Source organism: Dreissena polymorpha, chromosome 3 (genome assembly GCF_020536995.1).
Source record: "Dreissena polymorpha isolate Duluth1 chromosome 3, UMN_Dpol_1.0, whole genome shotgun sequence".
Classification (NCBI taxonomy): domain Eukaryota; kingdom Metazoa; phylum Mollusca; class Bivalvia; order Myida; family Dreissenidae; genus Dreissena; species Dreissena polymorpha.
In genome coordinates this window covers 107,020,451-107,032,932 of record NC_068357.1, presented here as the reverse complement: position 1 = coordinate 107,032,932, position 12,482 = coordinate 107,020,451, and the positions used below count along the sequence as shown (strand labels likewise).

At 35.5% G+C, this 12,482-nt stretch overlaps 1 protein-coding gene across 1 annotated transcript in view; it reads right to left on the bottom strand.

The window, feature by feature from the left end:
• Positions 1–12,482, bottom strand: part of LOC127870859 (ryanodine receptor-like) — a 203,133-nt gene that overhangs the window by 24,043 nt on the left and 166,608 nt on the right. The window contains exons 87-96 of the mRNA XM_052413397.1: positions 8,489–8,568; positions 8,087–8,163; positions 7,245–7,399; positions 6,762–6,850; positions 5,927–6,055; positions 5,371–5,475; positions 4,610–4,691; positions 4,006–4,076; positions 3,618–3,683; positions 3,208–3,287 (exon numbers count right to left, since the gene is read on the bottom strand). Of these exons, the coding sequence (XP_052269357.1) occupies positions 3,208–3,287; positions 3,618–3,683; positions 4,006–4,076; positions 4,610–4,691; positions 5,371–5,475; positions 5,927–6,055; positions 6,762–6,850; positions 7,245–7,399; positions 8,087–8,163; positions 8,489–8,568 (934 nt within the window). The remainder of the gene's footprint in view (positions 1–3,207; positions 3,288–3,617; positions 3,684–4,005; positions 4,077–4,609; positions 4,692–5,370; positions 5,476–5,926; positions 6,056–6,761; positions 6,851–7,244; positions 7,400–8,086; positions 8,164–8,488; positions 8,569–12,482) is intronic.

The following is a 12,482-nucleotide window of genomic DNA, read 5'->3' as shown; positions in this document are numbered from 1 at the left end:
ACATTAAGCCTCGTTTTCCCAGAGCAAGGCTCGAAACGTCATAAGGTCATACAGATAGAAACGGACATTTAAAAAAAATAAAAATAAATAAGGACAAGAGGACCAAGATGGCCCTATTTCGCTCACCTGAGAGGAGTCGGTTCATTCAATCTTTACCAAGTGTCAAACTTGACCTAGATATTGTCCAGACAAACATCCTGGTCAAGTTTCATCATTATTTCATCTGGGAGTCATGATCAATGTACCTATGAAGTTTCATGATCCTAGGCGTAAGCATTCTTGAGTTATCATCAGGAAACCATTTTTCTAAGTTGAGTCACCATGACCTTGACAGCCATTGTGTGAATACGTTTTTTTGCACTGTGACCTTGACCTTTCACCTAGTGACCTGATAATCAATAGGGGTCATCTGTGAGTCATGATCAATATACCTATGAAGTTTCATGAACCTAGGCATAAGCGTTCTTGAGTTATCATCCAGAAACCATATTAGGGGGGGGGGGCATAATGAGAAAACTGCCCCCCTTCCAGCAGCCATGTTATTCAACTGACCGGAACCATTTTTGAACTCAACTCTCGTATCAAGGAAACAAATGTTCTGAGCAAATTTCATGAAAATTGGGCCAAAAATGTGACTTCTACTGTGTTTACATGTTTTCACTATATACATATAGAGAAAAATGCCCCGCCCACTGGCGGCCATGTTTTTTCACTGATCCCGACCATTTTCAATCTCGTCCGAGATATCAATAAAACCAATGTTTTGACCAACTTTCATGATGATTGGGCAAAAATTGTGACTTCTAGAGTGTTTACAAGGTTTCTCTGTAGCCAAATAGGGAAAACTGGCACTATATACATATAGAGATAAATGCCCTGCCCACTGGCGGCCATGTTTTTTCACCGATCTCAACCATTTTCGAACTCGTCCGAGACATCAATTGAACCAATGTTTTCACCAACTTTCATGATGATTGGGCAAAATTGTGACTTCTAGAGTGTTTACAAGGTTTCTCTAAAGCCAAATAAGGAAAACTGCCCCGCCCACTGGCGACCATGTTTTTCAACGGATCGGAACCACTTTTGAACTCAAACAAGATATCATTAAGACAAACATTTTGACAAAGTTATATGAAGATTGGGCATGAAATGTGACTTCTACAGTGTTTACAAGGTTTTTCTTTTTTTTTACCTAGTGACCTAGTTTTTGACCCGGCACAACCCAGTTTCGAACTCGGCCGATATTTCATTGGGACAAAGCTTCTGACCATGAAATGTGGTCTCTAGAGTGTTTACGAGAAAATGTTAACGGACGGACGGACATACGACGGACAAAGGCCGGTCACAAAAGCTCACCTGAGCAATCAGGTGAGCTAAAAAAGCATCCAGCAATACTTTAATTACTCAACAATGTCATGTTGCTCTTTGAAATCTTAAGTCCTACCAGGAAAAAATGACATGCATTGCTTTTGATTGAATAAAACCACACGAATCAGTGCTTAACATAACCCTCAAAAACAATCATGTTATGAACAATCAATACAAGAGTAAAGAAACAGCAAACATAACACTTAAATAAATAAATCAGGTTATATACTAATAAACATGCATGTTAGCATTTTCTTCAATATAGGGGTAAATAAAAGTTAAAGATTAATATTTACTTCAATTACAGCTATTTAGTATATGTACAACTTATATGATTTATTACCTGCATATTTAACCTCAAAAACAACAACAGAAAACTACAAAAACAACAACAGAACCAAAACAGTCAATGAATTAGTGCAAAAATAAATAAGTCATGCAAAGAGCTAATAATTTGAGGAATACATTTTCACTTGATTTCAACGTTTATAACCAACCAATGCAATTTTATAATGAATGTTTTTAAATGTAAGACAAACTTCTTTTAAATAAAACAGTATGGCCTACTTGTAAGTTTGGCAAGGCTGTCAAAAAATGAGACAATAAGGAAATATGTGTCCAATTGGGAGGGGAAAACTGAAATGTAATACCAAAGGCCTTAATTTACTGAACAAAAGTGTTTGTTGACACTAAACAAGCAGGTGGCTGCTGAAATTTCAACTGGCTGCAAACCAGGGGGAACACAAGACATAACTCCATCCAAACTGCAGGCCCACTTACAGGCTGTAAAGCTTTTGTGACTCAAGAGCGTTCTTAAACTCTTTACAGGAAATGCAGCCATCCTTATTGGTGTCAAATTCCTGTCGGACAGTGAAAAGCAGCATATAATGTTCTACAGACAACATAACAGATAGTACAGCTTAATTAACACAGACAACAAATGCCACATTGCCATTCTTTAGTAAATATATGTATCTACTGGTAGCATGAAGCTTTTCTAATGATGATGCCTTAAAACCAAAAATCTGGTTTGCCAATGTGTTTAACAGAATCTCAAACCATTGATGTTATAGAAAGATTTATTTTTAAGACATTGAACTATTTAAAAAAAATGATGTTCATCATAGTACAAACATATTGATGGTCTTGCTTTCTAAGGCCAAACTGCATGGCAAGAATATATGGCATTGTGACATGTGTCGGTTTAGCATGAGCTGTACTGTACACACCCACAGACAAATACAGACAAAGACATGTTGAACAGGGACATTGCAGGCTGTAAGGCAGACACTGCACACCTATGAACATCTCTACACAGATCTGCAAAAGAGTGTGATTATAACTGTGGAGCAGCCTCACTGTCACACTTTTACTTCGATTTGAGTCTCTCCTTTATAACAGAACTGTGAACTGTCAAGATTTACATTTCACGTGTTTGTTTTTTACAAGCTGATCCGGCTTGACACTTAGCTGACTGAATTTAGCCTTCTTTTCCCACCATTCACCTAAAATATATTTATGTTTGAGCCTTGCTCTGAAAAAAAACAAGGCTTGTTAAATGTCTGTTAAGTGTCGTCCAAGATAAGCCTGTGTAATCACTTCTTGAAAATCCTGTTCAGGCGGAAGGTGCCTTCCATGATTGGCCTGTGCTGAAGATAGTATTTTTTATTTAACTAAGTTTGAACAATTGATTGTTATATACAAACTGACAGAGTTTGTGTGTGTGAGACTGCTCTCTCAGTGAGTGGCCCCCATCTACAATGACATGGCACAGACAACGAGCAGACACCATGACACCAAGCATTCCCAATATGGACAGCGAGAGGCTATCATGAGTACCGTGAATACATCTTCTGTGAATCCATGGCACGGCGGAATTCCTTGGCCGATATATAGCCATCTTTGTTTGTATCAAACTCCTGCCGGTCGGGAGAGAAGGCAGTAAACAAATCAAACATTGAATCTTTAGACGTATGAGGCATTGGGCATGATGGAGGGGTCGCATGAATAAGGTGATATTCACACATGGTAATCCGAAGATGATTTACAATAATATGGCAATAGCATAGTCACCCAACCAATATTATACCCAAGAAATGGTTATACATTTGTAATAAAACAACACTATTTGAGAGAAAAACTACAAATAACTTATTTAAAAAAAATATTAATAATAAAAAAGTATTATTAACATTAATAAAATAATTATAATCATCATCATGAAACATATTGACTAACAATGTTCTTACCAAGAATGCATCCGATGTTGTCAAGTCCTTCATTTTCAAGAATATGTCAAAGAACTTCAGGATCATCTGGAAACAAAGAAATACAATGGTAACCAGAATCAGGTGTATATGAACCTTGTTCTAAGAAACTTGGCTTTATGTGTGTGCATAAAAAGTCATACCAGATTAGCCTGTGTTGTCTGCAGACACTTTTGGCTGATATAGACTATTTTGTTATAAACAAGAAAGTCTATAACCATAAGAAACCAATTACTCGTTGTTTTAAAAAGATCAGATAAAAAGGCGCCTTTATAAGCCTATGACTGTTAACACAAATGAGCTAAACACTTATATAATTAAACATGATCTTTAGAACTGATAGTGCTCCAATATTCAAACGTGAACCCACCTCTACATTGCCAGAAGACTCTACCAGAGTGTCCACCATCTGTTTGCCTATCGGTCCATTCATCACATTGCCTGTAGAGAATAACATGGTTATGGTTTTACAATATATATCATTGGCTTATGATACTGGTAATTAGGTTTTGGCTTGGAGATTTTAAGTGCGAACAATTGCTGAATTGTGCAGACTGAAGAATGATAAAATCTAACTGAATAAGCACAGTTATAAATGGAGATAAATAAAGATCTGCCAATTGAAACAAACTAAATATTTGGTTAAAAAGGCCGAGTTTAAGGAATCTCTAGCACCTTGATCTGCTTTTATCTCAGCATATTGAACCATCATGAAAAAATTGATTTGTAATTCTCTAAGCTGACTTATCAATGGTATAAACACATTCTCCTTGTCTAAGCATCTGCCATCTGTGTATTGTTTACCCTTGATAAAAGGGTAGCTGCACTATGACCAGTGAACTCTGACAGTAAATAGGAATTCAATATATAATACACTTAATCTGTGTGTGTGTGTGTGTTTGTGTGCATGCTAAGGGAGATTAATGGGATCAAATAAAAAAGCGTTATTCTAGTGTGTACTATCAGTGTGTCACCTTCAAGCATGGAGAGCAGCATGATCATCATCTCCTTCTGTAGCTTCATGAACTCTCTCAGCAACTCCAGCTGCTCTGAGTCCTGCCATGTACCACACACATCATGCATTGAGCTGCGTTCTGAGAAAACTGGGCTTAATGCATGTGCGTAAAGTGTCATCCCAGATAATCAGGGACGGCACTTTCCGCTTTTATGACATTTTTCGTTTCAATGAAGTCTCTTCTTAGCAAAAATCGAATTTAGGCGGTAAGTGTCATCCCTGATTAGCCTGTGCGGACTGCACAGGCTAATCTGGGATGACACTTTACGCACATGCATTAAGCCCAGTTTTTTCAGAACAAGGCATTAAACATGACTGCATAAGCCAAATGCCTTAAAAAGTAACAGATCAGATTAAAAATAATTATTTTTTGTTTTTCAGTTTTCTTCAATTCAATCTGAACATTTAGTAATTAAAATTGCAAATTGATAGTCACATTTTATTTGCACTACACCATAAAACTATTTGTGAACAATTATTTAGGGTATGAACGATAGTCAATAATTATTGGTAGCTGAGAAATAATCACATCTGTCAATGGTCATACATTCACTTCAGTGTATAAATAATATATGTCTGCTTAGCATTACACATTTTGGAAAGCCCATGATTTCTTTCATGCTAAATTTCTGATTATCAACATATCAACATAATATTCATTTCCAGACAAAAATAATATTATTTCTATTTTTATTGACTATACAACATTTCCCCACCTACCCTGGACAATTTCTCCTGCATATGGGCAAAGATGTAAAGGAAGCCCCCAACTGCGTCCCACAGTCGACTGTGAGCCAGAGTAAGCTGGTTCTGGGAACACGGGCCCTGAAAATGAACATCATTAATACAGGAAATGCTGTAGCAATGTGATTGGGAAACTTCAAAGAAAATGTAACAATTACCAAAATCTTTGTAAATCATACCATTTAACAGTTCAGCCTTTTTTCACCACATAAAACACTATATGTATACATTATAAATACAGAAACACTAAACTTTGTGCTATTACACTTTTATTTTTTTGCCTTTGGAAACACAATGCAATATTTTCCTCCAATCTTATAAAGAAATATAATGATTTGCTAACACAACAAAATAATTTTTCATAATTTGTGTCATTAGACAGGGTTAACCTCTTCTAGCGCCATAAGTGAATATGAAACTGTCCTGAAATATTCCATAACACCATATGAGAGAAAACATGAACAAAACTTAATTTTGTCTCATGAAGAATGGGCACGGTTGACCAACCAATGTTTCTATGTCAATGACTCACCTGTACATACTCTGTAAGTGTTGCAAACACCTGCTTGGAGACGTTGATTGCCCGACAGAAGTTCTCCTTGCCAGCAGTGTCAATGGTGTCCTTGCCAGAGTAGTGCCAGTAGAAATCCATGATGGACTCCTATGATACCAACATCATACATTTATTGACTGATGCTATAAATCACATACTATGATGGACTCCAATGATACCAACATCATACATTTATTGACTGATGCTATAAATCACATACTATGATGGACTCCTATGATACCAACATCATACATTTATTGACTGATGCTATAAATCACATACTATGATGGACTCCTATGATACCAACATCATACATTTATTGACTGATGCTATAAATCACATACTATGATGGACTCCTATGATACCAACATCATACATTTATTGACTGATGCTATAAATCACATACTATGATGGACTCCTATGATACCAACATCATACATTTATTGACTGATGCTATAAATCACATACTATGATGGACTCCTATGATACCAACATCATACATTTATTGACTGATGCTATAAATCACATACTATGATGGACTCCTATGATACCAACATCATACATTTATTGACTGATGCTATAAATCACATACTATGATGGACTCCTATGATATCAACACCATACATTTATTGACTGATGCTATAAATCACATACTATGATGGACTCCTATGATACCAACATCATACATTTATTGACTGATGCTATAAATCACATACAAACACCATGAACTTATTTTAACAAACTTACAGTGAGAAAAACAGTTAAACAACATCATAAATGTACGCTGATGATGTATAAGCACATGACATTGTACCTGCAGTCTCAGTAGGTAGTCTACTGTGCTGATGACGATGTTCACTGTTGTGTTGTTACCAGCCTGTGTGCGCAAATAGTTCTGGAATTCTGGAAATAAAGAAACCTCACTGTAATATATATCTCATATTTCAATCTCTTGACTCCACATGTGTCAGATTCTAGTGGCAACAGGTCATGGTCATGATTAAGACCCTAAACATTTTGCTCTCTTCTCATGTTAAAACCAGACTAAGTATATGGTAGCAGACGATTCTTACATTAATTTCCATTATTATAATTTATAGTTTGTTTTTAAATGTCACTCAACAACATTGCAATATTTTAACCCTCAGTTAATAATATTATTTTCACCTATACAAAAATATAAGACACAAACAATGAAATGTTACACGAATTTGTTTCACAATTTTTGACAATGAAAATCCCCCAAATTTTATTGCTCAAATGCTTAATAAACATTAAATCCAAGTGTCTTGCGCACCTAGATTATGTCCTTCACAAAGTAACTGCAGGAAGCGGAAGAGCTTGCAGATGAAGTCTGCGTCATGGAGATTCTTCTCCCCTGGTGTTGCCTCAGAGCTCATGCCTAGACCTTCTGCCTTGTTGGTTCTCTCAAATGCATCAAGATCCAACACGCTATATGAATATATAAATCATACAAAAATGTATTTGAATAATGCATTACTTTCATTTAAAGAAATACACAAATTTTTGAGAATTAATTAATGTTCTTACTGCAAATAAACATTTCTTAAAATTATTGACTAATGAGCCGATGATAATTAATCGATATTCATTGGTACCAACTTTAGCTCTTTTTGTTCCAGTTAAAATGACTCAAAGTCAACTAAATATGAGGAATATTTTGTGATAATGATAAATAATAATAGAAAATAGTTTTTTTTAATAACCTATTGTATTGGTAAAGATTTCAATTAAGTTGATATTGTTGTTACTGATATAAACTTGTTTGCACTATAATACTTGTTTATTTAAAATTTGTATACAGCTAGTCTCCAGCAAACGTCAGCATAATGATTTTTCCTCTAAGAAGTCGAGTCGTTCAGCTGTTTAGGGTTGCAGTGAGTAGTGGATATGGTGTGAATATGTTATCTGCCTAGCACATTGTTTCAATCCCAACAGTGGGAGCGCACAATACATCACCCTAAAAGACTCCAAGCACTGGTTCTACCCAGGCAAAAGACTCAAGAACGTTTCAATAAGCAAAAAGTTAAAATAAAAAGGTTTTAATTAATTAAAACTATGTCATTAAGAACCACACCATTGTGGCTGTGATTGGAGCCCACTACTTGTGTGTCTCACCTGCATTGCTGCATGAGGCCTGCCAGGGAGGTGAAGCACCCTACATCCTTCTTGTCCTTCAAGTGTCGCAGCATCCTCTGTACAAAGCACATAAAATAGTGTTAATTCTTTACACACTTTGAAGCATTTTTAGTCACTTATAAAATCGATATCAATTTAAGTCTGTCCCTAAGAGCAGCAAAAACAACATAAAATCTGTAAAGTTATTCATAGGCTGTTCTGGTTTTGGGCTGGCTGCATATAGCCATTTTCACTTTGCTCCTGAGCAGCACAGGGTGAAATGAAACCATATCTGATTTTATGAAGATGATTTTTACAAATGCATGTCTTTGCGTAATTTACTGTAACTATCATTATATAAAATATTAATTGTTTGAAAAAAATCTAACAACTATGAAATACCTTTTGCACATCAATATTTCCACCTCTTAGCAAGGAAATTCCAGTCTCAATGGTTTCAGATACCATTGGCCCAACACAACCTATAAATAAAAACAAAACAAATATTTCTTTGTATTACTTTCAATTTGCTTCTCTTTATTATGTAATAGATGTTTTTATCTTTAAAGTGTGAAAAACAGCCGTGTTATGATAGTTTTAGTTCAATCAAAGAAAAGTCACTAAGGCTAATTGAAGTACAAATGCATTTGAGCCAAACATTGGAAAGTGTAGGAAGTAAGTATCATGCTTGATAATCCAAGCTTATTTGGGTCAACACTTCACACACAGAGCTCGGTTTTCCGAGACTGTAGCTCATTTATATGGAATATAAACAGACACTCTAAGATCAATTACAAGACATTTTTTAGTTCTGTAAGAAATTACAGCACAAACAAACAATTTCCTTCCAAAGATATCTCATTTTTATTCACATCAGAAATTATCCGAGAAACAGAATTACCACTGTGTCCAATCTAGACAAAACAAATTGTAACTTTGAGCACAACCACAGTGCCCTCATGGTACGTTTCTCGTTCTGGGAAAACAGGGCTCAATACATGTTAGTTAAATGTCATCCCAGATTCGCCTGTTAGCTAGGAGAATTAGCATAAAAATCTTGCAAATCTGTAAGCAAGCATGAAATTTTGCATGAACACCCATTTTGATATGCACATTTGATAGAAATTGTTAGCCACTCAAAAATTCAATATGGCGGCCATTTTCAAGATCGCCGCCATTTCTGATTCAATATATACAGCCATGTTGGGTATATATTAAGCAACTGTGTGTAAAAATTGTGCAAATCTTCAATTTAGCATGACATTCGGTATAAACACTAAGTTTGATACACACTTTTGATAAAATACTTTTGTAAGTCAAAAATTCAAGATGGCGTACAGTTACAAGATTGCCGCCATTTCTGCTCTCAGTTCATGTGAACAAGTTGGGCAGCTTACATAATTATGCAAAATAATCTAGAAAATCAGTACTTAAACATGCAATTTGGTATGAAAACTCAGTTTGATGTGCGTTTTAAATAAAACATTTGAGCCACCTGAACATAGAAGATGGCGTCGATTTTGTTTCAAGATGGCAGCCGTTTCCGGTCTCAGTTTTGATGGTTGGGTTTATCTTAAACTAGTAGTATTTGGGTATTTTAGACATGAGTGTTAGTATATGAGATAATCAACGCTTGTAGAGCTTTATATATATATATATATATATATATATATATATATATATATATATATATATATATATATATATATATATATATATACAGGCATTTCCCCAGGAATTTGGCCAGGCACAGCGGCAAGACATCGCGGAATGGGGGTTATTGCGGAAGGGTGTCCATTTTGCGGGTCGATTTTTAAAATCGATTTTCTACATGTCTTTAATAAAATATACAATACTTTGAAGCTATTAAAAAAAAACAATTTATCTAAATGTGTATAATTTTTTCCTAAATTTATTTCATTCAAGTCATATTTTATACTATGAAATAACAAGAAAAATAAAAGCAGGCATTATAAAACGCTAATACAGTTTCATATTTTACCACAAGTGTACAGATATAATAATTTTAACTTCCAAAAACTATTCTTCAAGGCTTTATCCAGGTGCTAAGCATCCATCATTCTTCCGAAGTCTACTTCCTAATTGTCTGGTCCTTCAATGCTGACCATCACAAGAGCATGGTTGACAGCAGACTTCAGGCGAACACGATTTTCAGTTTTTTACCGTTTTCATTTTGCTGAAGCCCTCTTGCAAACTGCAATACGCATAATTTGTAAAATAATTCTGAAATTATAGAGATATTTAAGCATTTTTCGTTTGTTAATGTATTCTTTACAGTCTAGTTAAGTACCGACGGAGCAGTACCGACTGCTGAAAGCAATGGTCTGCACATGTGACGTATGCACAAAGAGCACATCATACCTACAAAAGTGTGGATTATTTTTCAAACAACTGTTTCATTTCATAGTCTATAATATGTTCATAAAGTTACAATAAGACATGCTTTCATATTGAAAATTTATTATCTGTAGTGTCTAATCTTTCATGCAACACAATATCTGTCTTATAAACCGTTTGAGCGACAGTTTTAAATTATTATTCACTTGCGATTTCATTTTGTGTTGCTTTTACTACATACTTATACAAAATATTAAGTAAAGTAAAGATATACTTACTTCCTTCAACTTCTGTTAAACATGTAAAATCTTGCTTCCAACTACTTTCGAACCCAATGGCTCGCTGTTTGAGTCGCTTGGTAGGTGGGTCGGAGGTTTCAGGATCACTAACAACGTCCTGGAAACTTTCACTTTTATTTAATGCACTATTTGACAGCGACGATTCATTAGTAGCACTAACGAAAAAATAGATAATTGCAGATTTCCCAGATACAGGCCTTGGTCGTTTCTAAAATCGTATCATTCTGTCATGCCCAAAAGCTAAAGAAAACTTTGTTGCGGGTTTATAGCGTGCTCTGACTATAGGTTGTTAATGCATTTAATGAATGTTCTTTAAATTTTTATAAAATGGTGTGAACACATTTTTAGTTGGCGGTAGCAATCAAATGAGGGGTTTTACTCCAATTAATTGAAAATACAACTTCAATTACGCTGAAATATATACTTTATTTTACTGAAATTATATGATTAACGTGACATGAATATTCTTACTCATGCCTTGATTGTTTTGTTAGACTGACGATGTAGATTGTGCAAGTTATAATAAAACGCATGTTATGTTCTGTTCTTCAATAACGCACTACCGAAACAAGCAATAGTGTTTTTGTTTGAAACACCGCTGAAATATTTGCATGCAATTAAAATAAAACAACACAAAATTGAGCATACCTTTAATTACTCTTACGCCGCGTATACCGGTTTATAATGGATCTTTTTTGACCATTTTAAGTGGACAGACACCATAACTGACCCCTATACACGACCCGTAAATCGTGCTTGCGTCTTATCAAAATATTTGGATCACGGCTTGCAAGGGCTTGACAAATTTACAAGCGTCGCGGCCACATGATCGGAAAATCATGCGCCGCTGCGAAATGGATTTTGAAGTTCAGGCACAGCGGGCCCGCTGTGCTAAAACCGCCTGGGGAAATGCCTGTATATATATATATTGTGATAGATTATCCAAAATGGCAAATACATTTATTTTCAAATTGACTGCCATTATCAAGTCAAGTAATGGTTTTGTTCCCGTGTCAATTAAACCACACTTGTCTTCTCAATACGGGTTGATGACTCAATTTCCTTGAAAAAGTGTTTTTATTTACATGATCTCATTGAAATAAGTTGAGATTAGTTTTGACACAAGCAGCTACACAAATAGGTACAGGCAAGACCAAATCCGTAACATTTGCAGGGACAAGAGCAGTATGTTTTGCAGCCACACTTGGTTAACTCTTTGCAACTTTCTGCACTTGGATCAAGGTTAGTTCAGAACACTTTCCAAAGATTGTTCTGCTTTGTCCATCCCCATTCAGCAGGATCTGTCACAGTCATGCTACAAAATAAACTTTGACCCCAGATGCAGCCTGCTTGGTATGCTGCACAATTTATGTACTGACAAAGGGCTTCTCTAGTTGGAGGACTAGCATCATATTGTCTTTGTTTTCCAGCAAACATGTCTAATCTTGCTGCATGAACATAAGCTGCTGAACTGGATCTGTCATACATGGTTATTACAAATCTTTCTAATGCCTCCTTGTTTCCTAGTGTAACCTCAATCGGATATTTGCTTAATTTTGAGAAAAAAAACTCGCCAATCTCTGGTAGCACATTCCACGTTTGCCATGCAGCCTTTTTATATTTCCCACGGAACGCTGAAACAGTGTCACACCCTGTAAATGCGTGAAAAAGGCAATACCCTTAGTTTTGTTCCCTATTGATTTAGCAATGTCTTGAATAGGGATCCACCTCACATTTGC